At 36.7% G+C, this 25,852-nt stretch overlaps 1 protein-coding gene across 1 annotated transcript in view; it reads right to left on the reverse strand.

Annotated features, from left to right (window-relative positions):
* Positions 1-25,852, reverse strand: part of LOC118202628 (zinc transporter ZIP1-like) — an 86,317-nt gene that overhangs the window by 17,215 nt on the left and 43,250 nt on the right. The window contains exon 3 of the mRNA XM_085818672.1: positions 705-976. Coding sequence (XP_085674798.1) covers positions 705-960 — 256 coding nt within the window. The 5' untranslated portion in view covers positions 961-976. The remainder of the gene's footprint in view (positions 1-704; positions 977-25,852) is intronic.

Consider the following 25,852-nt stretch of genomic DNA (forward strand, 5'->3'; position numbering starts at 1 on the left):
AGATTTATTTCTTCGAAAATTTGGCTAGAGAATTAAAGAAAAACAAATGCTTCAGAAGCGGTTAGTTTTCTGAAACATAATTATTAACTAAACCCCTCTCAGAAACGTTTCCATTCTGGCTTCTTGATATGCATTTTCTACGTCTAACATTCTTGCCCGATTTATCTCTTCTATGCATCATATTAGTAATGCATTTTCTATATTTTAATTAGGAGATTTTTTATTGGAGTTGAAACTGTTTTGGCTTGTTTAATTGTATTTCCTACTACTGTCAAGGTATAATGTTTGAATTCATATGTCGGATTCTCATGCTGCCGTTATTGTTATTATTCAGAAGGAAAGCATATACTAGAACATCAAAATTTAATTAAAACTATTTAGAGATAATGTAACAGTATAATAATGGTCTTTGGTAACCTTAAGTACGGCTTTAGCAACAAAGATTTCATGAATTATCAGAAAAACTGCTTTTTGCCTTATAAGTTCCCTTCGGAAAATTTGAACCTATGCTAATATGGGTGTTTTGTAATCAGTGTTCTAGTTAGCTCTAATCACAGGTTAGTCATATTAGTGCACTGTTAATACATGCACTTTTAAAATAATTTCACAACATCTTTCTTATTTCAACTAAATAAAAGCTTTGAAAACAAATTAAACAGAAATAGTATTTTCGGCTAATATTATTCTAAGTTACATGTACGTACTTTTATGCAGCTTTATTTCATGTTTCTCGAATTCCTTTCTTGAAGCAGGCAGCAGGCTCATAAAACAAGTTGAAATAAGAACACCTCCACTGAAATATATAAAGAAAGCTAGGATTTTACTCCTTCTCCTCGAAGCGTCTTCAGTTTCATATGAATACCCGACGATTTTGATAAAAAACACAGGTAAAATTCCACAAGAAAAATTTCCGACGAGTAAGATCATAAGAGTTGTCACCAAGACAATAAAGGGCTCCATTTCTTCTAAGCTTTATCTGCAACAGAAAAGGATAATCTTACATTAAAATATTTTGGAAGGGGAAAATGAAACACACAACAATAGGATGTAAATATTTAAGCATGATTCACTGCTTTAATAAAAGTATAGTCCTATTTATCGATCTAAAGTTATAATAAGTAATTATTCTCTAGCAGAAAGATCCTTTGAAAAATGATAATACTGGAAATGTAATCATTTATTTTACTCATAAAAATGCCAGACATTTGGACACTAAGTCGTTAGCCTCGAACCTGCTTCCCAATACTTAAGGACAATAGAATTAAAAGATGATAGTGTAGTGAAATTGTTAACCAGAGTTTCAAAGACTACAGACAAAAGAGTTCTTAAGTCAAATTTTAAAAAGATGGGCATTCAGACAATTATGCCAGTCAAAAGACGAAATAATGCCAAGGTTACATGACAAGGAAAATCTGGAATAATTGGCTTTGAACTAGTGAGACACTCCCAGGCCTTTCCCTTAGTTTCATTTGATAAGTAGGAGGTAAACCTTTTAAATTCTAATTTAATTAGGAGTTTGCAGAATTAAGTCATATGGTTATTAGTGGTTTGTAGAGACCAGTGAATTCAAAAACTAAATAAATAAAAATAAGATTAGAAACCAAAAGATTAAACAAAGGTAGAAAAACAGATCCATCACTGTTTGATTTGGTAACCTTGAGAAGCGTGCTTATTGTAATAGTGACTGCTTAATAGTATTAGATGTATTTCTTCGACAACATTGCTAATTATCCTTAACTGAAGACGTTTTTGTTTTCGCAAAATGTTTTCATCGGCGAAGCTTTCTTCAGTATTATTTTAACTTATGTGCTCTATTATTTTTAAAACTATCTGCTGTTCTGATTGTCTACCTTTAGGTAGGACGATTTGCTTTTGGAGCTAAGCATTTCTGATGTTCTGTCCTAAGTTTGAAATTTAGGACAGAGAACAGGAAAGATCTTCATTTAGAAAATATAACTTCAGTCGTTCAGCTTTTAAGTATTAATTATTCTTGTTTTCTAATTTTGGGATTGACAATAATTTCTATTAATTATGCTGTATTTTATAATGCTACGAGTATAAGGCTGAGTTACCGCATTTCTGCAGTAGACATTCAGCAGGAATATTTCTTTGATGTGTGGTCGAAATGAGTGTGAGCAAAATTATATAACAGTAATTCTGGGTTATAGACAAACTTTCCTTAATTCTTGTATATCGAACTAGAGGAAAACCATGTTGTAGAAGTGCCGTAATATAAAAGAAGATGATGTAAAAATTTTACAAGTAACCAAAAAAGTTCTGGCAATTTTGGACAGTCAGAAAGAAAAAGTAATAAAACAAATAATAATCACCGCTAATCCGCAAAGTAATCACCATCGGCATCCAGTGCCTTTCGTCAACGAGCCGCTAACTATGCAATGCCATCTCAGTTAAGCTCAGGAGTTCTGCATGAGAAGTCCGCGAGGGCCTTTCGAGGTCTGACCGGTTATTGGAGGATTTCCCAAGAAGATGACTGTCCAGGGACTGGAAAAGGTGGTAGTCTATTGGCGCAAGGTCTGGGGAGTATAGCGGATGTGGTAGTGTCTCCCAGCTCAGTCGCTGGTTGGTGTCCCTGGCCTCCCGAGCCTACTTAAATGCTTAAAATGCTAATTGCTTATGCTTATACTAGCTCAGTTGAGCTTTAACAATCTATATTGATCTAATCCCCTGAGGACAATCAGAGTGTCAACTATCAGCTAGTTCCCAGCCGGGAAATCGGAGGAGGTAAGGAAAAGAGGGCCCATCGGCCATAGTGACAAAAAGTCCGATCATCAAAGTAACTTAACTCTCAGCCCTGAGACAAGAATAATAATCACGTGTATGGAGCTATGAAGATGCAAAAGAAATGGAAATACATGAAATGTGCATAAGAAACAGTGTTAAACATGTTATAAGCAAATGAATGTGAAGTAATGTACGCATGAAAATGTGTTATTTACATATTTAAAAACGAGTGGGCTAAGTGACAAAATTGTGATCCCTCATTCTGGTGAGCCGTAAAAGGCCTGCTATTGTAGTCCTCAGAAATGCAGACATAGTTCAGTACAGCATTAAAGTTTCCTTTATTGCATTTCAAACCTATGTCAAAGAACTTCTGTTAAGTTTTTGCAGATATTTCTCAATATGTTCAACTTGTAAATCATCGTGCAGGAGTTGGTTACGGATGTAAAAATGCGCTCCTGTAAAGGTGCGTAAGATTGTGTTTTGAATCATCTGCAATTTGTTGATATCTGAACTCGTAGCAGTCGCCCAGACAGGGGACGCATAACACATAATTGGTCGTAAAATATAAATATAAATCTGCCTTTTCCTTCTCAGATCTAACTGCGAGCTACGCCCTAGCAGTACTTGTAATTGTTGAGCAACTCCTCTGGTCTTGTTTGCAATGTAATTGACATGCGAACTCCACGTGAGTCTTTGATTCAAGTAAACACCTAAATACTTGGCCATGTTTGCCATCGGGACACGTTGGCCGAATAGGTAAAGTGGCTGAGCTGAGACCAGTATTTTCTTTCTTCTAACAAGAAGTAGTTGTGATTTAGTCGCATTGATAGAAATCTTACACTTGGAGCACCACTCCACAATGTCCATAATAATATCCTGCATAACAGAAATTGCCCTGTTAGGCTGAATAGATCTGACCGCTACAGCGGTGTCATCGCGTAGCAGGCAAGCAATGTATTTCTATTGAGTATATACCGTGGAAAATCAGCCGCATAGAAAAGATAGAGTACTAGACCAAGACAGGACCCTTATGGGACGCCTGCAGCGATAGTTTTGCATCCAGAATGACTCTGCTTGCAACTAACTGTAAAATAACGATTTGCAATATGAGATCGGGGGACTAAGATAAGTTCTATACACAAATTCATCATTATCAATTTATATATTAAGCCCTCATGCCAGACGCTATCAAATACTTTGGCCACGACCAGCACGAGCACTGCAGTACAACTCTTATGATGCAGAGCAGAGCCGATAAATTCCACAAGCCTAATCAGTTGTTTAGATGTGCAAAGTTCGCTCCTAAATCCGTACTAATCTTCCGGAAGTAACTGTAAATAAGGCTGGAATTTCCTTAAAATTATTCGTTCAAAGATCTTGCCTATATTAGAGAGCAAGGTTATGGGCCTGTGATTCTCCGCCTTAGTGATGTCCTTTGCAGACTTCGGTAGTAGGAAAACTTTTGCGTACTTTCAGCAGTCCGAGAAGTAGCATAACGTAATGCAAATATTAAAAATGCTGGTGAGTCTTGTGATCCCACCGCGCAGGAGGTTCCTGATCATTAAGTTCGTAACTCCGTCAATACTCGGGGCTTTCTTGGGGTTCAATTTGGAGATAATATCCGTAACTTCTCTTAGATTAGTTAAACCATCGGCATTTAGAACCATGGGAGCACCTAGCCATTATTCTACTTTCATTCCGACTTGGTTCTCAAAATAAATATTACAAGGTGTCCGATTGGGAGAAAACTGCTTTTCAAGATGTGAAGCGAAAATCTGACATATGTCAGTATCTGAATAAGCAGTCATGCCGTTGGCAATAATTGGCCTATCACACTGATGCGTCCTCTTTAACATTTTTCTAAACTGCCAGAAGGCGTCACCGTCTAACTCCTCCATTTTATCAGTCATTAAAACATGTAATAAACTTATCAATCTCCATGTCAATATCAGAAGGGCTTTTCATAACACCTAATTTAAGGTACTTCACTTTCACAACATTGTGGTACATTCTCCAGTCGGTATGGGTCTTAACAGTATAATTAATACTGGTGACCCCTAGTGTAGCAATTACAGGAGTATGATCTGAGCTCAAGTCGTCTCGAACCTCCATCACCATATTAATTCCTATATTAGACAAAATGATATCCAGAATATCAGGCGTGTATCTGATGTTGCTGGGCCTGAACGTCGGCACGTCAGGCGCAAAAATACAAACTAGGTGGTTACTGGTGTACTCTCTCAGTATTTTACCATTGTGGTTGGTTCTTCGGCAGCCCAATCTTTATGCTTACTATTGAGATCGCCACCAACAATCATTATTGAGGAATTCGGAATAATATTTTGTAACATTTCCTCAGTTAGCCAATTAGTTGGGGGTTGTAGATAGCCGCAAATAAGGTAGTTCTAATCTTAGGCAAGTTAATATAGGCAACTACAGTTTCATAGCCCTTGGTATCTTTCAGTCGAAATTAAACATGATGAATATTTACAATGAACGTAGATCAGTGCTCCACTTCCTCTGTGATGTAACCTATCACATCGGTAGGTTCTATAATTTTTTATGCTAACTCTGTCTCCTGTGGTGGTGATGTGCGTCTCGGAGATCAGGCAAATATCAATCTCGTTCTCATACATAAAGTCCTCCAACTCATCTTTCTTTCGTCTCATGTTGTTAGCGTTCCACACTAACAACTTGATTGGCCTAAAATTATTGGCGTCCCTATCCAGGATTGGGTTTATTATTGTCCGCGTTGAAACTACTATCATTTGCGCTAGGAGTTAAATTTACTTGTAGAATGCCGGAGGCTTTAGTAGCCTCAACAAGGTTTTTAAGCTCTTCAAAAATACCTCTAGCTTCGTCTAGAGTATTCGTGGTTTGCCCGCTAACAACGGCGGCATAAGATTTATTGATAACTACTCTATCACTGAATTTCTTCAAAGGCGGATTTTGAGTATATGCATACATCCTGCCTGAGCATGATGAAATGTCTGACACCGAAAGCATTGTACCGGCCCTTTTCCTACCTTTGTAAGCTTCAACCTTAACATTGAGACCACATATCTTCGCTTTGTTGTGAATTCCTCTCGCGTTTTCATTCCTGCTCAAAATAACCAGAAACAGTATAATTAATTTTTTCTCCATTTCTGCGTCTTACTAATTGCGAGACTCGTTCAACTGGGAAACTTCTATCTATCAGTTCATCAGCTATCTCTGAGGTTAGCGTGTCGATCGGTAAGCTGCGTATAACAACTTTAACCTTCTTGTTTTCGGGTAAAATAAATGAGTGAAAAACAGGGGCAAATTAATTTTTTCTCCATTTACTAATTGCGAGATTCGTTCAACTGGAAAACCTGTATCTATCAGTTCATCAGCTATCTCTGAGGTTAGCGTATCGATCGGTAAGCTGCGTATAACAACTTTAACCTTCTTGTTTTCGGGTAAAATAAATGAGTGACATTTCACTCCTTTGGCATTAAGTAATGCTGTTAAACTCTTATGAGTTTCTATACTGTCAACTTTTAGCTCATAGTGGTCTTGAGCTTTCATTATACCTGACTTTAGCTTAATTCCTGCATCTTTAAACATTTCCTTCTATTTTGACCAGGAGTATTTACCATCTTGTATAATAATCGGGGGAGCTTTATTGCTCATTTTATTTGGATATATGAATTTATCCGCATCCTGCTCATTATTTTCGGCAGAATTGGTGCCAGCTTCATAATCATGAGCTTTACCTATTAGCCCAGCCGGGCACGTGACATCATCTGCAGTAACGATAGGCCGCCCATGCTTTCCGCCTGAGACGTACTTGCAGCCGGCTTCTCAGGGATCTCACTAGATGGCGCCACATTAGCGTGGCTACTGGACGCTACTTTAGATGAGGCCTTAGATTTCTGAGGCGCAAGCGAGAATACATCCTTAGGAATTGTAGCGAATTTCTTCTTTTTGACTTTTGCTGCGGTTTCTTGTATATTTGAGTTTTCCTCAGCATTTTCCGAGAAGGGATCAGTATGCACAGGGAGAGCAGCAAATCTATTGTTACATTTCGTAGTGAGAGAGGCCAGATCTCGTTTCCGCTTATTGCTCACTGGTTGGAAACCTTGGAAATCCATTTCCTAGGGGTCCTTATCTGGAACTGTTGAAGCAGCACCAGTGGTATGATTGAGGCCTAAATCAGGGAACATAGCATCGAAGTTGGGAAAATCCTTCACTAGAAGCGTAACAAACTTCTCGGTCAGTTCATATAGGAAGGTATCATCTGAATCCAGGGTGCCATTTTCGTTACGGCTCCTGAGTTCCTGGTAATCAATTGCGGGTTGTTTTAAGAATGCCGTAGTCCGTAAGCCAGTCAGTCGTTTTGCGAAAAAATCAGAGTGAAGAAAGCGCAGTCACACAGAAAAAAAGCAGGTACACTTTAAAAGTGCATCACACACAGGGCACTTAAGGCCGTTTTACAGTACCCAGAACGCAAAGTTCAACGGGACCAACCTTCTATTAGCGCCAGTAAATACAGAAAATTAACAGAGTGTCAATCCGTAGTAAGAGCGAGGGGAAAGCGCACCTTCACGCTCGAAAGCTAACTCGTAACTCCCTCCTGAGCCACATGCGGCATCGCATTGTCATGGAGAAGGTGTACACCCTTACGATTGACCAATGCTGGCTCTTTATGCACCACTGCCTGATGCACACGGCGACTAGTCCACCAGATACAGAGCATGATATTGCGTGAGTGGAGAGACGTTCTCGCAGTGTGAGACACAGGATCCCATGGTGACAACCAATAAATGGAACGCCTGGGTGTGTCATAATGGACCCACAGTTCATCGCTGGTGAGTACTCGTTCAAATATGGATGCACTGCGGTGCCGAGTAAGCAATGACAAACAGGCAGCGACACGCTGTTGCTTGTTTGCATCGGACCGTGAGTGAGGTACCCACTTGCTCAACTTGTATGCCTTTCCTATGGGGTGCAAATGGAGTCTGATCGTTTCATCAGATACCTGGAAAGTGTGCAGCCAGCTCACCACACTTTCTAGGGATAGTGTCAGGGGCCTCATCGTCCAGCGCTTGTGGTCAACCGTAGCCTGGTGTATCATTAAGAGACATATTCCCTGACCTGATCTTCTGGAACTATTGCTAGCGGTTCATTCGTTAACCGCATTATCTCCAAAGGTCTGGCAAACTCGGTGACTTGGTTCTGCTGCTGACAGGTCCACTTTAAAATCACACAGCAAACAACTCCGAACGAGCGCCCTTGACGCGGCCATTTCAATCAGTCACTGTGTGAGTTATGTTTGAAGTGATATTTTGTTTTTTTTTCCTGGCATTCAGCAACATAATTCGTTCCTGCTCTTGCCAGTATCCTCAGAGAATCCCGACTGGGCCTGACATATGATGAAGTCCTTACTCCACTTGTATGCCACGATTATCGTGCGAAAAAATACGACGTGTAGGTGTTTGAAGTTTTCATTTCCTTTTGTAACTATTGCCGTGTGTAGCTTGCAGATAGAAAGCTGTATACCGGCTGTCATGAATTAATAAGTACACTTCAAGTATAGCAAATGCATGAGTGTGGCCGAGGATGCAAGGTGAAAGAGGGCGTGACTACTTTGTCATGTAAGGCTGTAGCGGCATCCGGTAGGCTGGAGGGTGTTTGAAGTACCGATGTAACGCGCTTTTTTACTCTTGGTGAATGTCCGGATTCCCATCCTAACCACTTCATCGCCAGGTTTGGCGACTATTTTTACGTTGGGGTTCATTCTTCCAGTGTCATATCAGAAATGGGCCCACCAGCGGCCGAGCGGTAAAGTCGCTGAACACTAGTAGTTCAATCCGAGGTTCGAATCCAGCGAACAGGCTGGCTGCATGGACGTTTTCGTGGCTCTCACCGTGTGTAACGTGTATACGAGCCAATTGCGCTTAGAAAGTCCTCCACGATGGCATCCCTTCCTTTAGGCAGCTAGCCCTCGAGGCTTTGCGATAATCACACACATACACATATATCAGAAACGGCAAGAACTTTTTGGTTACCTCGTATGTTGGGGAGTGTCAAATTTATTGTTTAGTGGGAAGAAAAAATGATTATTGATTTAAATGACTGAGGGAAATTTTTGTTTTTTTATGAAGTTTAAATCATCAAAAATAAGTAAGAGTCAAAAAGCGTTGATTGCACATTTACGAAAAAAAGCAGTATTACTGTGATATGTGAATCTGCTATTGTCTGTGCAGAAAGTCTGAGGTTCATATGTGAGACAGAGATTGCAGTTGCCAGTTCCAACCTGATTCCAACTTGCGATTCTATCATCTTAATTCAGTCACATTTATTTTACTTAAAGAAGCATACCTTTATTTTGCGTGCTTCAATTCTCTATGTCTTATTACACTGAAGTATGCATTAAAATGTCTTTCAAGTAAAATATAAAAATTTGCGTTTAGTGAAATATAAGCTTTAAAAATATAAACCTTTTAATTAGTGAATTAGGAACCTTAAAATTTCAAAAAGTGCCCACAGGTTTGGCCATTATATCTGGATGTAAAATTAATCACCTATTGATCTTGACTTATGTATGGCTGATTACAACTATAAAATAATTTATTGTTTATATTGCAGTATAAGTGATAATGATTTCTTGTAACCGAAGATGACTTAAATTATTCAGGGGATCAAAACATAAACTTCTATTCATCATGAGCAAGCTCAACGTTTCATTATAAATGATTTTATAAGTAATTCAAGTAATGGATATGTAATTACATTTAACGGAAAGCAAGATCTCTCATGAAAGAGCATGACCGGAATATTTGAAACAGTTTCTAACAACGTACAACATGACTACACCTCATGTGAGAACGTTTTAAAGAAGCTCACATGACTGCTTATCAGTTGATTAGATTGCGAGTTGGGTCACCAAATTATTTTGCATTTTGATTCCGAGTCGCAGTTACGGATAAGCCTTTCGGTACAAAAAGAAACGGCTCGATGTCGTAGCAAAAACCGAATAGCGTTAACCTAGACTTTGAACTCTATTTTCCTATGACTCATTACTTGCGACTTTACGAACTTTTGTTTCAGCAGCAAACGAAAAAATATTAATGATAAGTTGATACTACGCATTTCGTATTATAAAGAATATGTATTATCCTTAATTATATTTTTAAAAAGGTTTACAGAAAGACATTTTACTGGCACGGTGTCATATTATCAGTTAATTAATAGTCCTATGACATTAAACTAAAGATTGCAGCTGGAAATTCTTCAGGCAGGAATATAAAATAAAATGTTAAATAGATTATTTTATTATAATTGTTCTGCTGAATTTTCAATCGGTTATCATGTAAAACAATTTTTTAAAATTAGTTTTATGCTTCCAAAATATTAATAATTGTGTCAAAATATCTATTAGAAGACAGCTTTATTTATAAGAGATTTTTAACATTCATTTAAGGCCTGCTGTTAAAAACTCGTGTTATTTTATTCTACGTACAAATGTATCTAATTTGCAGTGAACTAAGCAAGTAAGAGATACTCTAATTTTGCTTTTGATCATACAGGTCTCCTAGGAAGTCCGAACTTATCATTGACCGATTAATTGATATGTGATCAGTTATTGATCGATGGAGTTTCATAGTTTTTTATTGCTTATATGCAATGACTTCATTTAGGATTTTATTTTACCATTTTTGAACACAAATGTATTTGTTTTCGACATTGTAGTTAATACATTTAAATAATTTATTCATTCGTCATGTTATCTATATTTCATAAAGGAACAATGTTGAAGAAAAATAAGCAAATTACAATCTACATTAATTTATCATTACTTCTGTAACTTTTGTAAAACTACTCTGTGATGGTATTATTCATTGAAAGTGTTTATTCGTTGCTGCTGTAATTAATGAATACAAAAAACAGACTGTATTCTAATTCCAAAGCGAACTTGTTTAATTAAACTGCTATAATTTTAACAAAAGATATAATTTCTTATTGGTATTTATATTCATATTATTAAGATTGCACCTGTTGTTTAAATAGCGAAATCAGAATAAAGAACGCGATTACAAAATAATTATAATTAAAAAATAAAGGTGAATGAATAACATGCAATTTGCATTTAAGTTGCTGAAACAATTATATTCATTATATGGCATTTTTCTTGCCTCTTCACAATACTAGCCTAAAATGTCTAGTTTGAATTCGCTACCCATAATCGCTGTTTTGTGCTTTGTGGTGCCTTGTACTCTGATTTAATATATTGAATCAATGGACCGCTCTAAAGTTTACACGAGTTACGTGAAACTATGAAACCCGTTTCAGCAACTATAGTTCTAAGTAGAGTATTGTGTAAAGGGCTATATCCTATCTTTAAGAATTTTGTATATATGTAAAAAATTTTAGCGAAATTATAAATAAAATTGTAGCATATAATCTAATATGCTTATATAATGTAACATAAAATGCCTCAAGCTCCACCGGAAAAATAAGATTACAGAGACAAGGTTATGTAACACTGAGATATTGGCAACGTAACGCCAAGTTTTGTCTTCAAACTTGGCGAGAAATGTCGCCATACATGGTGACCATTTGTCGACACTTTGGTCCAATTCCTGTGCAACTGTAGGTGGTCCTATCACTATGTAATTGTAAATGTATCGAGAAATCGAAGCCTCTGGAAATTTCTGGGTTGCCGGAGGTAAACTATATAAGACCGGAAAGAGTATCAGTTCAAAGGTTCAAGATCACAGGTTCAAAAAATCCATTCTGACAGTTGGAAAATTCCCGATGTATTTGAATTCCTAATTATTTCTACCCGACGCTTTCTAAAGCAATCCACGCATGATGCAAAGACATCATGGTGATTTTACAAAATTCAGTTATATATATATAGTGACAGTAGAAAATGGGTGGGATTCCTGCCATCTCGCCGCTTCTCTGACAGCAGACGCAGCGGCTATCTGCTCGAAAAACTGAGGCTAGATTTTGAATTTGTATCCGTCACGTTGGAGTTACACTTTAGCGAGAAGTGAAAAATTTTATAGCTGGCTTCAGTTGAAATCTCGCCTACATAAGGCCACGGAAACACATCAGCAGCTCGCCACAGATGTCAAAAGGCTGTCTCATCTCGCTTTTCCGGACTGCTCAACAGAAGAAAGAGAAATCCTGCCCCTGCAGTACTTCATTGATTGCAGCCGGGATCTTGAGATTATAAAAGCCCTGCGAAAGACGTATGTCAGACGTATTTTTTTAATTTGCATTTTTAAATAATTCTTATATATAATTTTCAAAAAACGTTTTGAATCATAATCTATAAAATTTTTATCATCATCTTAAAGTAGACGTATTTCTAAGCATACCTGAAAAATTTTACAGCATTTTATTCAAAATTTCCGAACATATACGTGAATTTATATAATGGCGCGTTTTGAAATTTGATGCGTATATACTAGTATATACATATATATGGCATATTTGTTGAAAGCGATAAAACATCAAATGTGGTGTTTGCTAAAATTATTTAAAAGTAGGAATGAAGTGACTTTTTTCCCGAAAGGTAGGAACGGGGCCATTTTTTTTCCGCTCCAGCATAATGGAAGGGAAAGGAAAATTGGTCACCATATATTAAGAAGTTCGCCAAGTGAATTAATTTTTAAATAGATAAATTTTTGAATTTCTTCGTAAATTTCGCACTAAATTTTACAACGCGCTTTAGTGTATGCCATGAAATTCGAGGCAGTCCATCAAGCAACCCGTAGTCCATCAAGTAACCCGTAGACCACCATGTTCCACATCAGAGTTGCTCTGGTTCAGGAGCAAGAGGATCAACGAAATGTTCGTGTAGATTATTTAGTATGGCATGTCAATGTATTGAGGCGAGATAGGAGTGCAACAAACCGATCCCAAACTGCTGGAACTGCAGTGCTGATGGTCCCGTATGAACTAACACAGAATACCACAAGGCACGGAAGCTCAGACCGCTCCAAAGCAAGCAGGTAGGAAAAATATTAGTAGTTACTTCGCGGAGTGTAATTTGTCAGATGTTACGAAGCTTCATTTCAAAGAACTTCAGATTTCTGTAATGAATGGTGGCAGTGATCGATTCTTCATCATGGGACATATAAATGGAGTTCCTTGTAGCATGACCATTGATAAAGGAACATGTTACTGTAATACTTCTTTGGCGATATGAAGCAACTCCAATGATGGAACACAGCAATAACTTTTATTTAACACTCAAAAATGGCGACATACAAACAAGAAGAGAAAACATATTCTAACATTTAAAAATAATTTACATTCTTCGTGCGAGAGTCGCACGTGGCACTCGAGTCTGGTTTCAAATATTGCCATTCACAAATACCTTAATGTTCATCTATTTAAATTATTTAAACTACAAGATTTTAATACTATTTAAAGCTGTTACAACCTCTCCCCGAACGGAGAGACTTTTTCCGAAGGGAAAAGTTCTGTAAAATTTGACAGTTTAATAAGCTCAGCTTGCTCAATTACTTAAAGAGAAAAGATAACTTCTCTCATAAGTTTTCAAATATTCAGGCCGAAAATTTTAAATTTTAAACAAATATTTTTACACCACATTTAAATAGGAAGAAAATGGACAATGTTCAAATTAGTCTTCTTTTTTTTTTTCTTGACGGCGCCTAGATCTCTTCCATGGTGGACCAGTTCCTCGGCTATAATTCACAGCAAAGCCTTTCCTCAGTTCATCTGTGCCTTTCGGATAATATTCATTTGTCATTTGCTTTCGACAATTGTTTTCTTCGTCTATTAGTAGCGGCTTTAATATTAAATCAAAAGCCGAAAGATGATGATAACGCTGCATTGCAAAATGATTCTCAATATTAATTTCTTTATCGTTTTTCAAATTTTCGTGAACATCTTCCACGTTTAATTCTGGTGATTTAACTTCTTCTTCAAATACATCTCTGTATGCTTTATTTTCTTCCTTCATCCGTTCAAAGATCTGCTCTTCAGCTATTTTTCTTTTCCTTTGAGCTCTAGTAGAAACGGCATTAAAATGGTATCACTAAGTTTACGTTCAAGTGATAAACTAATAAAATAAGGCAGTTCAGTGTTAACAGGAAGTAATAACCTGATATCACTAATATTACGTTCAGTGATGAACTGATAAAATAAGGCAATTCAATATTAGCAGGAAGTAATAACCTGGTATCACTAATATTATGTTCAGTGATGAACTAATAAAATAAGACAATTCAATATCAACAGGAAGTTACGTTCAGTGATGAACTAATAAAATAAGGCAATTTAATATCAACAGGAAGTAATAATCTGGTATCACTAATATAACGTTCAGTGATGGACTAATAAAATAAGGCAATTCAATATCAACAGGAAGTAATAACCTGGTATCACTAATATTGCGTTCAGTGATGAACTAATAAAATAAAGCAATTCAATATTAACAGGAAGTAATAATCTGGTATCACTAATATTATGTTCAGTGATGAACTAATGAAATAAAAATACGCACGATTATTCGGTCTCGGTTGGTGCCTCCAAAATAATTATGACTGTAATATTTCTTTGGCGATATGAAGCAACTCCAATGATGGAACACAGCAATAACTTTTATTTAACACTCAAAAATGGCGACATACAAACAAGAAGAGAAAACATATTCTAACATTTAAAAATAATTTACATTCTTCGTGCGAGAGTCGCACGTGGCACTCGAGTCTGGTTTCAAATATTGCCATTCACAAATACCTTAATGTCCATCTATTTAAATTATTTAAACTACAAGATTTTAATACTATTTAAAGCTGTTACAAACTTCAGATTTCTGTAATGAATGATGGCAGTGATCGATTCTTCATCATGGGACATATAAATGGAGTTCCTTGTAGCATGACCATTGATAAAGGAACATGTTACCATAATCCGAAAATACTGACCTCAGCTATTGAAAGGTAAATTGATCTGGACGCCACCCTGCGTTGCACTCAACACTGTGTCCGGGGATAAAATCTAAATTGATGGAAAGTTAAAAGTTAACATCTCGTTTGAAAATGCCACCTACCATTACACGGCACATGTGGCAAGTAATACAGATACTTGCATACTAAAATTAGACTTTCTAAGGAAATATTTATTAAAAATAATGAACGGCATTCTGCCTCTGAGGACATAAACGTGTTCAGAATTAAAGTTGAAAGATTTATACTGTCCACCAAATCAAGTTTAAGAAGGTATCATAGTGCCAGTTATAAAAAAATTTTACTTAATGAATGCATAGCGGAAAACAGAAATTTTTGGTATGGCATAATGGAATATCATAACAATTCTGACGGACCGAAAGGATACAAATAACCTCGGCAGTAGTCGACCTATCGAGGGCCGTCATCTCGGTGCCAACGTACGCCATAAGGCGAAAGTCATTAGGAAAAGCGAAGTATTTGCAGCATGTACTCTAGTGACTCTTATTAAACAAACCAGTAATCCTTCAGTTTCTGAGTCTACGGAGAGCCTAACATTGGAGTTATTGCAGAATGCACGACTAAGCAATCAAGGAAGAAGGGCTGTCGAACGTGTCATTCAAGAATTTAAAGATGTTTTCTTTCGCACGTACCGTGGTGAGTCAGTCAGTGCATTGATAGCAGAGGCTAAATTTTTCTCTGCTGAGGCTTGGGCCGTCTGTAAGCTTCATAACAATCTGAATCCAGATGAAAAATAACTAGATCGAATCCGTTTAGCATATATAATGAATATGGGAGATCAATATACAAGACAAAAACCGTTTAGCATATATAATGAATATGGGAGATCAACATACAAGTAAGCAACATACAAGACGTCTATCCAATGCTAAACAAGAAGTAGTAGAAAAACTTCTAAAGGGCACACAAAAAAGCGACGTTATCTAGCTTTCAGCAAGCCCTTAGAGATCTCCCAACATCCTGGTTAGAATGAAGGATGGTTCAAGTAGATTTTGTGTTGACTATCGCTGGTTGAACGACACCATGAATATAGATCCTCTTCCTAGAATGGACGATATTCTGGACAATTTTTCTGGAAGACAATGGTTTTCGACGTTTGATTTGAAGAGAGGATATTGGCAGGTAGAGATACACTATGATGTGGTGTGAGGGGCCCAGCCCGACCCACCTGCCAGACTTTACGTCGCCTTTGTTATGTACACCACTAAGAACACCACTTCGGAGCAATGCAGACTGCATAGAATTCGAGAGCGTTTTAATAGGGTAATTTAAGGGCTGACATGCAAAACTGGTGCCAAACTTGCGATTCCTGCGGAGGTGGGAAGGAACCGACATATACAGCCGATGGTAGATGGAACGTTAGAACAGAGTGTCTTTTGAAAGTATTGCCGTCGACATCCTTGAACCTCTGCTGCGCCCGAAACTTGAAGTGGTTTGAAGCGTATCCTGTCTCTGATCAACGGGCTTTCACAGTAGCAGAGATGATGATAAAGCATTCGATTTCCAAGTTTGGAGTGCCTCTACAGTCACACTGCGGTCAAGCAAAGAATTTTCTCTAGGGTGCAATTAAGGAACTTTATAAATTATTCGGCAGACATAAAAACAAAATGACGTACTTTCATCCGTGGTCAGAGGGCATGTCAGAGAGGTTTAGTCGAACCATTCTTAATAACTTCTCCCGAATGGTTTTAAGAAACCAGCAGGACTGTGATGAGACGTTACCTCTGTCCTTGCTAGATTATCGCAGTGCTTTCTACGAGACTACCGACTATTCCCCATCCCAAATGCTCTTTGGTCGAAACATCCGTCTGCTTTGTGATCTCTTGTTTAGTGTCCTCCAGATGAGCCCTTGTCGCCTGAAGAATACACTCAGAATCTCCAGGCGCGATTTGAAATGATGCACAATTTTGTCCAAATTTTTTTTTATTGCAAAACTTGGCGAAGAAGAAGACACGATAAAGGCTGGAGGAATACAGGGCATGGATTGAGCAAAAGTGACAAGGCGTTCTTACGTAATCCGAATCGAGGGAAAGGACATTCTTCTAAACTACAGTCACCCTGGGACGGTGCTTACACAGTTCTAAACAAGATGAACGATGTCGTTACGTAAGTCTTAAAATTTTAAACTTAAATTTGTTCATTACGACAGAACTAGCCCTTTACTGTAGCCAGAGCAAAAAGTCCACATAGAGTATATAATGTAAAAAGTATACTAAGACCATAGTCCTGTTTGTATAAAAGTTTGTAATTCCACGTATTTATTAATTGATTTTAGTATTTGATTTGCTCTATCTTATTTATTGAAATTATTATTTTAGTATTGCACTGATTTTACTTATTGCAGTATGACTTCCCTTCAAGGGACGGTGTTGTGCGAGACGTGCTGTCCTTGGCAATCGAGCAACATTACGAATTCTGTATACATGTAAATAATTTTAGTTAAATGATATGTAAAATTATAGTATCTTTTGTACAATTTAACATGAGATCCATCAAAATAGTGATGCTCCGCCAAACAAATAAAATTACAGGTGCAGTCCTTTTAACATTGAGGGAAATATTTCTCTAAATCTGCCAACCTTAGCGACCATTTGGTGACATTTTGGTCTGACTCCCATGCAAACTATAACTGTTCCTATCACTATATAACTATAACTGTGTATGCTTTCCAGCAATTACGAGGAACCTGAGTTAGTGGAAATTCCCCGGTGGACAGAGAGAAACAATATAAGACCGGAAACAACATCAGTTCCCAATTTTCATTTCAGCATTGAGTTCGGTGTGCTGAGAGATGTCTGTGCAAGCTTTGCTCTTTAGATGCGCTTTGCATTGAGTTGTGTTTAATATTCTTAGTAGTTTGAAGTGATAACTACTGATGGTGCTCTGTCATTCTGAGAAGGTTAGGTTAGGTTATATAATTACGGCAAAGCCTCGAGGGCTATCTGCCTAAGGGGAGGGATGCCTTCGTGGAGGACTTTAAGGGAAACTGGCTCGTATACACGTTACACATGGGGAAAACCACGAAAACACCCATGCAGCCAGCCCGTTCGCGGGATTCGAACCTCGGACCGAACTACCAGTGTTCAGCGACTTTACTGCTCGGCCGCTGGTGGGCCGCATTCTGAGAAGAGTTGCACGAATACTTTTGTGAAAATTTTCAGAAAAGTATTCCTTTTGGGAAAATAAATTTTATCAAGCTCTCATCGGTTTTGTGTGCATTCAATCCATTTCACACCCGTACGAACGTAACAATATAATAAGGGCTTTATCATAGCATTATCAGTTTAACAAGTTGTTGAAACTTGACGTTAATTATCAGATCTGAATGCAGCTTTACTGGAAAGTATACTGGCTAGCGAAGGCTGATTGCAAGCTCGAAACCAAGAATGTTTGTTCGTTTGCCATGTTAAACATATATCATGGCTAGTTGTTTTAGTAGCTCTCTCTTGAAATACAGTCTTCCGCAACTAAGTTGAATGACGAATTTCTGTCCGAAATATTTTATAGTGATGAAAAAGCAATTGCTTTCGATGCTATCTTTGTCTATGTCAGTCCATCAGGAAGAAGGAAGTATCTCAGGACCTAGTCAAATAACGTACAGGGTGCGGTAAAAAAACCTGCGATTACGGACAATATTTTTTTTTTGGCTTATACAAATATATTTACCATTTTGTGGATACACGCACATAAGGTACATGAAATGTTATTGGTGAAAATGTTTTTGTTTCGGAAAAGTAGTTGTTCAAAATGCAATTGCTATATACTAAAAATCACGTCTTCTAAATGTCCTCCATTTCATCTGAGGCAGTCATGGCATCTTGCTTCAACATTATACATTGCATGTCAGAGCATTTCTCCGGGAATACTGGCACCCTCTTCACGAATAGTTGTTTTAAGTTCATCTAGATCTTTAGTGCGTTTGGCAAACACTTTGCTTTTGAGATATCTCCAGAGGAAAAAGTCACACACCGCTAAGTCGGAGGATCTGGCGGGCCAAGAAATGTCACCCCTGTTGGAGATCAAACTACCAAGAAAGAGTTGCCGTAAAGCATTCATGAAAAAGTTTACAGTATGGAAGTGGCTTCATCCTGTTGGAACCATGTAATTTCAAGAAATTGTGTCATTTCACGTGGCAAAAATGTTTCAAGCATATTCACATACTGCAGGACGTTACAGTCACTGCATTGCTTGCTTCATCCTCAAAAGTGAATGGGCCAGTGATGCCAAGACACGACATTGCACACCACACTGTCACTTTGGCACTGTGTAAAGGCTTGGACGCCATAGGGATATTCGGGGAGAGGACCAGTATCTAAAATTTTGTTTGTTGACATATCCGTTCAGTAGGAAATGTGCTTCATCAGACATCCACACGTGATCAAGAAATTCTCCATTTTCAGCAATCCGAGCAAGCATTTCGTGAAAGAATCTTATCCGACTTTCACAATCGCGAGGTTTTAATTGCTGTACGATCTGTGCATGGCGCCGTGCAGAACGCCTAGGGCTCCTGGCCATTGCCCTCTTTATCGCAGCAACGTTGTTTGGGCTGCGAAATGTTCTTCTGCCTCCTGGAGGTTTCTTTTTCAGGGTCGAGCCTGTTTCTTCAAAGTTCTGGACTCGTACTTTCATGGCATGACCTGATGGTACAGGATTGTGACGACCCAACTTTTCTATTTGACGAAACATTAGCTTGCCGCCTCGTAATTTTCGTTGTTCTGATAAAACGCTTTTACAGCAACAGCGCATTGTCGACCGGTCCACTGCTCCATCGTACCTCGAACGGCTTACATTTAGCTACGAAATAACGGTGCAAGAGAATTTTTCCTTCTGTCTGAAAGCAACGTATGGCTTAGCTATCTATCTTGTATTCTTTCTTCTTAGTATAATACACCCCTGTGGTGCAACCTGGGCAATGTTCTCGGTGATGAAGCGGTTAAATTGTCGATGCTTTCGGATAAAAATCAGATGGTAAATGCTCAACCAGCAAAAGTTTATCAAATCGAGGGGAATGATTTGAATATTTATCGTATCAAATAATTACTAATTTTCATATTCTTTTAAAGATGTTTAAGAGAACCTTGTTGTGTTGTTGTTCTTGTGACTTATCTCACTTTCCTGACAGAACATCAGATTAAGCTCACGAAATTCATCGTGGCAAGTATTGCAAGATTGCGCATGTCGTTAGAAATGGCCTTGATCATCATGTAGGTGACAGTACGACTTTGCTGAGTTCTGCCCTCAATTTTGATGCACAGCTTCCCGCGGAGACGGGTCCTAGCGTCTCCCACTTCTCTTTCCCTACCGCCAACCTCTCAAGAGGACTTTCAGCTCGTCGCATATTTAGAGTGCCCTCATGCCGGACAGACAGTATACATTTACAAACATCCATGCCTTTTCCGGGATTCGAACTACCCGGACTTTCAGTACGGTAGACAGAATCGTTAACCACTATTCCGGTTGGGGAGGCTATAGAATCTTGTAAATAATAATTATAATGAAGAATACGTTTATGAACCAGAAAAAAATCAACATTTTCTTTAACTTTGTAAAATTTGTAAAAATTACCTACAGAAGATAACCGAACAAATGGTAACATAAGAAAAATGTTATTCATAAAAATGTTATTGTTTAATTTCAAATGAGTTGTTGGTCTGAATGCAAGAAAGTTGTCTGTAGAGAAAACTTTGTATAATAGATTTTTAAAAACTGCAATGTGAGTTCCAATATTTTCATTCAAGTAAACTAGAAATTCTTATTTTCTTAGAATTTTGGTTTTTGTATTATCCTTATTATTTTATTTTTTAGACATAGGGTGCAAAATTCCAAAAGCAGCAGTTTTTCTCTCTCAGTAGACAGGCCTTTCTTACAGATCAGGGATTCACTATCTGAAGTCGCCCATAAATTAACGTAAATTAATTAAAGCTAGTTTTTGCGATCCCGTGTCTTTCAAGTCCGTTTCCTTCTTCTTGCAGCAAATTCTTCATATTTTTCTTTCGAAGTAAAATGAACAAGTCACATTTTTAAATTTTTCACCCAGAAGGTGAATTTGTAACAGTATTTAAATTTTCAGAATTGTTAGGCCTCATTTTAGAATAAATGATTCATAGCATTAAAACTCCACTGCAGTAACGTTTCACTAAACATTCTTAATCTTGATTAAAAAAATTGGGATAATAAATATTCAGTTAAAATCTTCAAAAGTTTGTTCATTGCGTATTAGTATTTAGATCAGTATCAAATTCTCTCTTAGAGCCTTACATAAACCTGTTCTAGACGACATCAAGAAATCAATTTATAAACTAAATATATTTGGGCGCCAACTGAATATATGTCATCCCTTCTCACAGCTGTTACAATTTTTTGAATGAGATAATTTTGTATTTCCCTTAAGGGCGCTGATAAGTTCGGAAACATATGACAACCACGTGCCGAGTCGTACGTCATAGTACGTTTTTAGAGACTAGCGGATTTCCTACATTAAGCTGAGTAACTCAGCAAGATGTCATTCGCTTTTTATGTATGAGAAATATTAAAATCTTATGGAATTAATGTGTATGTACAAGTGCGCGCTTTTTCAAGACATGTACGATAAATTTTACAATCAAGTATTCATTAATTTTTAAACGCAAGCGATCCGTGATGTCGCATTATCACTTACATAATATGCTTTAATATAAGATTGCATGCTATTACAAATATAGGCGAGTTATATATAATCTCCTTATACATTGCTGTAAGGCAATAACTAAAACCTTTTAAATTGTAAACACCTTTGTTTAAGCTCATATGTCTTATGCATATTGAAATCTAAAATACTTTAAATTTTTCTCATTTTGATAAAAGAAAACGTTTTTATTATAGATAATAATATTTTCAGTCATATAATTTTATTGTCTTAAATCAGACGTTCTCAAATCATGGGTCGCGATCCTTCAGCGAGATGTAAGGCAATTAGAGAGAAGGTTGTGTACACTATTTGGAAACGATTTCGATAATTCATTTTTATGCATAACTGGCATATTTCTATGGAAACGATTTTGATAACTGATTTTTATGCATAACTGGCATATTTTTTGCGGCTGTTTATTATTTCATAGCGTTGCTTTTATCTTGAATTTTCCGTGAAAGTAAACTTTTTCTTAGTAGCGTCATGCCAATTTTATCCCATTCCTCTCGGATGGTTTTCGAAATGTCCACTCAGTTTTTTCGATGCCGTTTTCCCAAGGCTCATGTTAACGAACCGAAAGTACGAAAACTTTTTATTCCTGTTCCTGATTCTTTCTTTATTAAATAAACGGAAGTTGGCTTAGACGTGTGACTAGAGGCTTAGTCCATATGAAGCTCAACATTATTGATGTTTTTCCACATAAGGTTCAAATTTCGTCTTCAAATATTGGTTCTGAATATCCTGGCGATAGAACAATGAACTTATTTTAGCCTAAATTGAGACTTTTTTAAGTTTTAATTAACCGTTGTAACAAAATCCTGCAGCTATCATAAATCCCGCAGGGAATCTTTCTGTACATCGACGAAACTATATCGTACTGTCATTTTCGTCACTATAGAAAGCAATAGAAAATTGATTTTTTATTACAGTCATTTAAATATATCCATGCTTCATCAGGTCTTACCAAAAATTATCATTTTATCAGCAGCTAGACATTTTCCATACAATTTTCTTTCCGCTATCTGCTTTCATAAAAAGATGAAATTTAAACATCTTTTCTAACTTCAAATTTTTATGAATGATTTTACCTATAGTGCTAGAAGACATTCCCAGTTCCTATGCAATGGATCTTCCCAGCTGGTGGATTTTCTTTCAAAAGCATACATTTCACGTACTCTTTTTTTACCCGTGTTAGAATAGTCTTTGCGACTATTTTCTTTTTCATTTTTTTCATCTAGATGCTTTTTGCCTTTCATATTCAATACATTTAAAAATACCTTCCTTTGAAATACAATAACCTCGGTTTTTATACGGATTTACAATTTATTGATACGAATATTTTTCTTCGAAGAGTGAATTTGCGTAACTTTCGAGCCATCTATTAATTTTAGGTGCTACTCTTATTCTGTATTTCAGTGAAAACAAAACAATACCAGATGATTGTATTGGAAATGACATTTTTTTATTTCAAAACACTGACGAGAAAATTTAAATAAAAGTCGTTTCCTTAAAGTTCGAATAATCTTCTGCATTGATGGACCGCAAAATTTCTTGAAGTTTTGTTTATCCTACATATATATAATAAAACAGACTTTGCAATATTGATGACTATGTACGCCCTAAGGAAAACGTCTAAAGCCCTTGAAGCATTAAAAAGTATAAATTTCAGGCGGAGAAGTAAACATGAAAGCAACTAAAAATTCTTCACAGCGATAATGCGAAAGAATTCGAAAGCAAGGAATTTAATCAATTCTTAGAATGCCAGTTCTCAGTTGAGTATAAACAGAATGGAGTTGCAGAACAAGTCAATCGTATCCTAGTTGAAATGGGCAGATTTCTATTGTTCAAATCAAAACTTTCCCAAAGATTATAGGCAGAAACTGGAAACTGTATCGACAGCCGCTTACATCCGTAACCGATGTCCTATAAAAAAACTTATCAAAAATTCCTGAAGAAATATGGTCTAAAAGAAAACCTACCTATCGCATTTGAGGATCATAAGAAGCAAAGCTTTTTCATTAAGAAACTCAAACAGGAAAAATAAATTTCTTCCGAAAAGTAAATAATACATTATTATTGGATATTGTGAGGAAGCAAAGGCATGTCATTTATGGGAACCTGGAATTTGTAAAGTAATACAAAGCCGTGATGTCAGATTTTTTTAAACCCCAGGAAACTGAAGCACGCTTGAAAACTTCAACAGTTAACGAAAAAGAATTAATCGAATTTGTTCCTACTTAAGAAAATTCAAAAGCCAACAAAAATTCCGAAATACCGAATGGAGGGAGAGCAGATGCTGAAGAAAACGCAGTTCAAGGTTAAAGGTAAAAAAAAAAAAAAAAAAAAACAGGAAGAACTACTATATTCCTGAAAACGGAGAAAACCGGGCAGACCAAGGAAAATCTCTCATCAAAACTTTTGAAATGAGGGATTTGAGCAAAAAAGAGTTTCGGCGTTAACATAAAATAAAATGAAAATGTATCTATTAGCCAAATTCAGTACATAAAAGAACTCTTGGCTAAATACGGTATGTAAGAATGTAAGCCTATATCAACACCGTTAGACCCTATCATTAAACTATGGAGGTCATCAAACATCGCCAGAAAGATTAAGAGTGTATACAAAAATAAGCATCAATCACTAATCGGATTCTTAATTTACTTACTGTAGATACATGACCTGATGTTTAAAATTTTGTTAGTAGACTTAGTCAATTTAACAGTAGCTCGAGATACTTTCACTGGATTCAAGCAAAACGCGAACTACAATACCTTAGATCTACCTTAAAAGCGAAAATAACTTATCCCAGAACAAATGAAAATCTTAAATGTTATGTTGACGAGGAATGGGCCGAAATGCTCTTGACAGAAAACTATTTAGTGGCTATGTTTCATATAGCAAGAAGCGTGATTTTCTGGGAATCACCCAAGCAAAGAATTGTAGCGCTAGCAAGCACTGAAGCAGAATACAGCGTTAACTGAAGCTTCAAAAAAATCTATGCACTTGAGTTTTCTATTAAGAGAGCTAGGTTTTTCGGAGAAGATAGCAGAACCAACTGTGTTATACAGTGACAAGCAAAGTACACAGCATTTCGTGAAAAATCTAGTTCATCACTATCGAATAAAATACATTGATAACCGTTTTCATTACATAAAGAGGACGTGTAAGAGAAAAAATTGACATTAAGTATGTATCTAAAGCAGAAATGCCCAAGAATTTTGGCTGAGACAAACATAGAAAATGCATGAATCTGTTATTCTCTTTTCAGCTCAGAGAGTTAGAGTGTTGGGAAATTTGAATCCTTCCTTTGTGACTGCGCTGATCCAGAAAAAGTAAAGTAAATTATCTCTCCGTAAAAATACAGGAAAGGAAGCGCAGACTGTATCCTCCCGAAGTATCCAGGAAAGGGAGCGCAGACTGTATCCTCCCGAAGTGCCTTATCGAAGTGGCCAACAGCCATGAATTATTCTGTGGTTGTGGATTTCAAGGTATCGAAATCTGTAGTGGAATATAGCTGTGGAAGACTATATTCTAATAGGAATATAAGCTCAGTTTCCCAGATAATTTACTAAACCGCTAAGTACCTAGATTACTAAATGAGCTGTCAAATAAACTGAACTCATGTTGCACCAGTCAAGTACATTCACATGTTATTCATCATATGGTTTTATTAACGTGTCATATTCTGACATTGTGTGCTCATCTACTCCGTTAAACTCAAGGAAAACAACCATTAAATCTTATGTTTTCAACTTACAGCAAGTGTACATATTCCTTTGGTAAGGAACCACGTTTTACACTACTTCGGATCACTCTCAAGAAATTTAGAAATGGAAACAACACTTCAAGTGCTCATTTCATATTTATAATTTATATATTATACTTTTTATTACCATTTTATTGTGCTTTATTTTTATATATTACACTTTATTTTCAGCACACAAGCACCTGAAATTATGAAATGGGTTACTCGGTGAACCGCGGAAAGAGGCCTCAAGTTGACTGCGATCAGCCCTCGACTATGGATGTTACTACTGCCGAATGTCCTTTTATTCTTGTATTTAGGGATGGCTGGGCGACTTTTACTTTTCTTAAATTTTATTTATATATTTTACCTTATTTATATATTTGTATGATTGCTTTATATATATATTAAGTAAGTAGGTAAAAGAAAAACAAGTAAAAAAATAATGTAACATAATTTGAGCATATTAATAGCATTACAAATGAATTTGTTTTTTTAAAATGAAACTAAAAATGAGGCCAAATAATATTTGTTATATCATATTAATTAAATACAGCTAGAAAAAAGACAAAAAGTAGAAAAAGCTGTATTCTTGTCTTCATACCCTGACATTATCAAGATAAGGTAAGTTTTCTTATTATAATACAGTTTTTCCGGGTAAATTTATTCCGTTTCAGAAAGCTTAAAAAGTCGTATAAATATTTTAAATGTACCTGAAAATAA

Source organism: Stegodyphus dumicola, chromosome 6 (genome assembly GCF_044657685.1).
Source record: "Stegodyphus dumicola isolate Sdum_Otavi_A_Nest chromosome 6, ASM4465768v1".
Classification (NCBI taxonomy): domain Eukaryota; kingdom Metazoa; phylum Arthropoda; class Arachnida; order Araneae; family Eresidae; genus Stegodyphus; species Stegodyphus dumicola.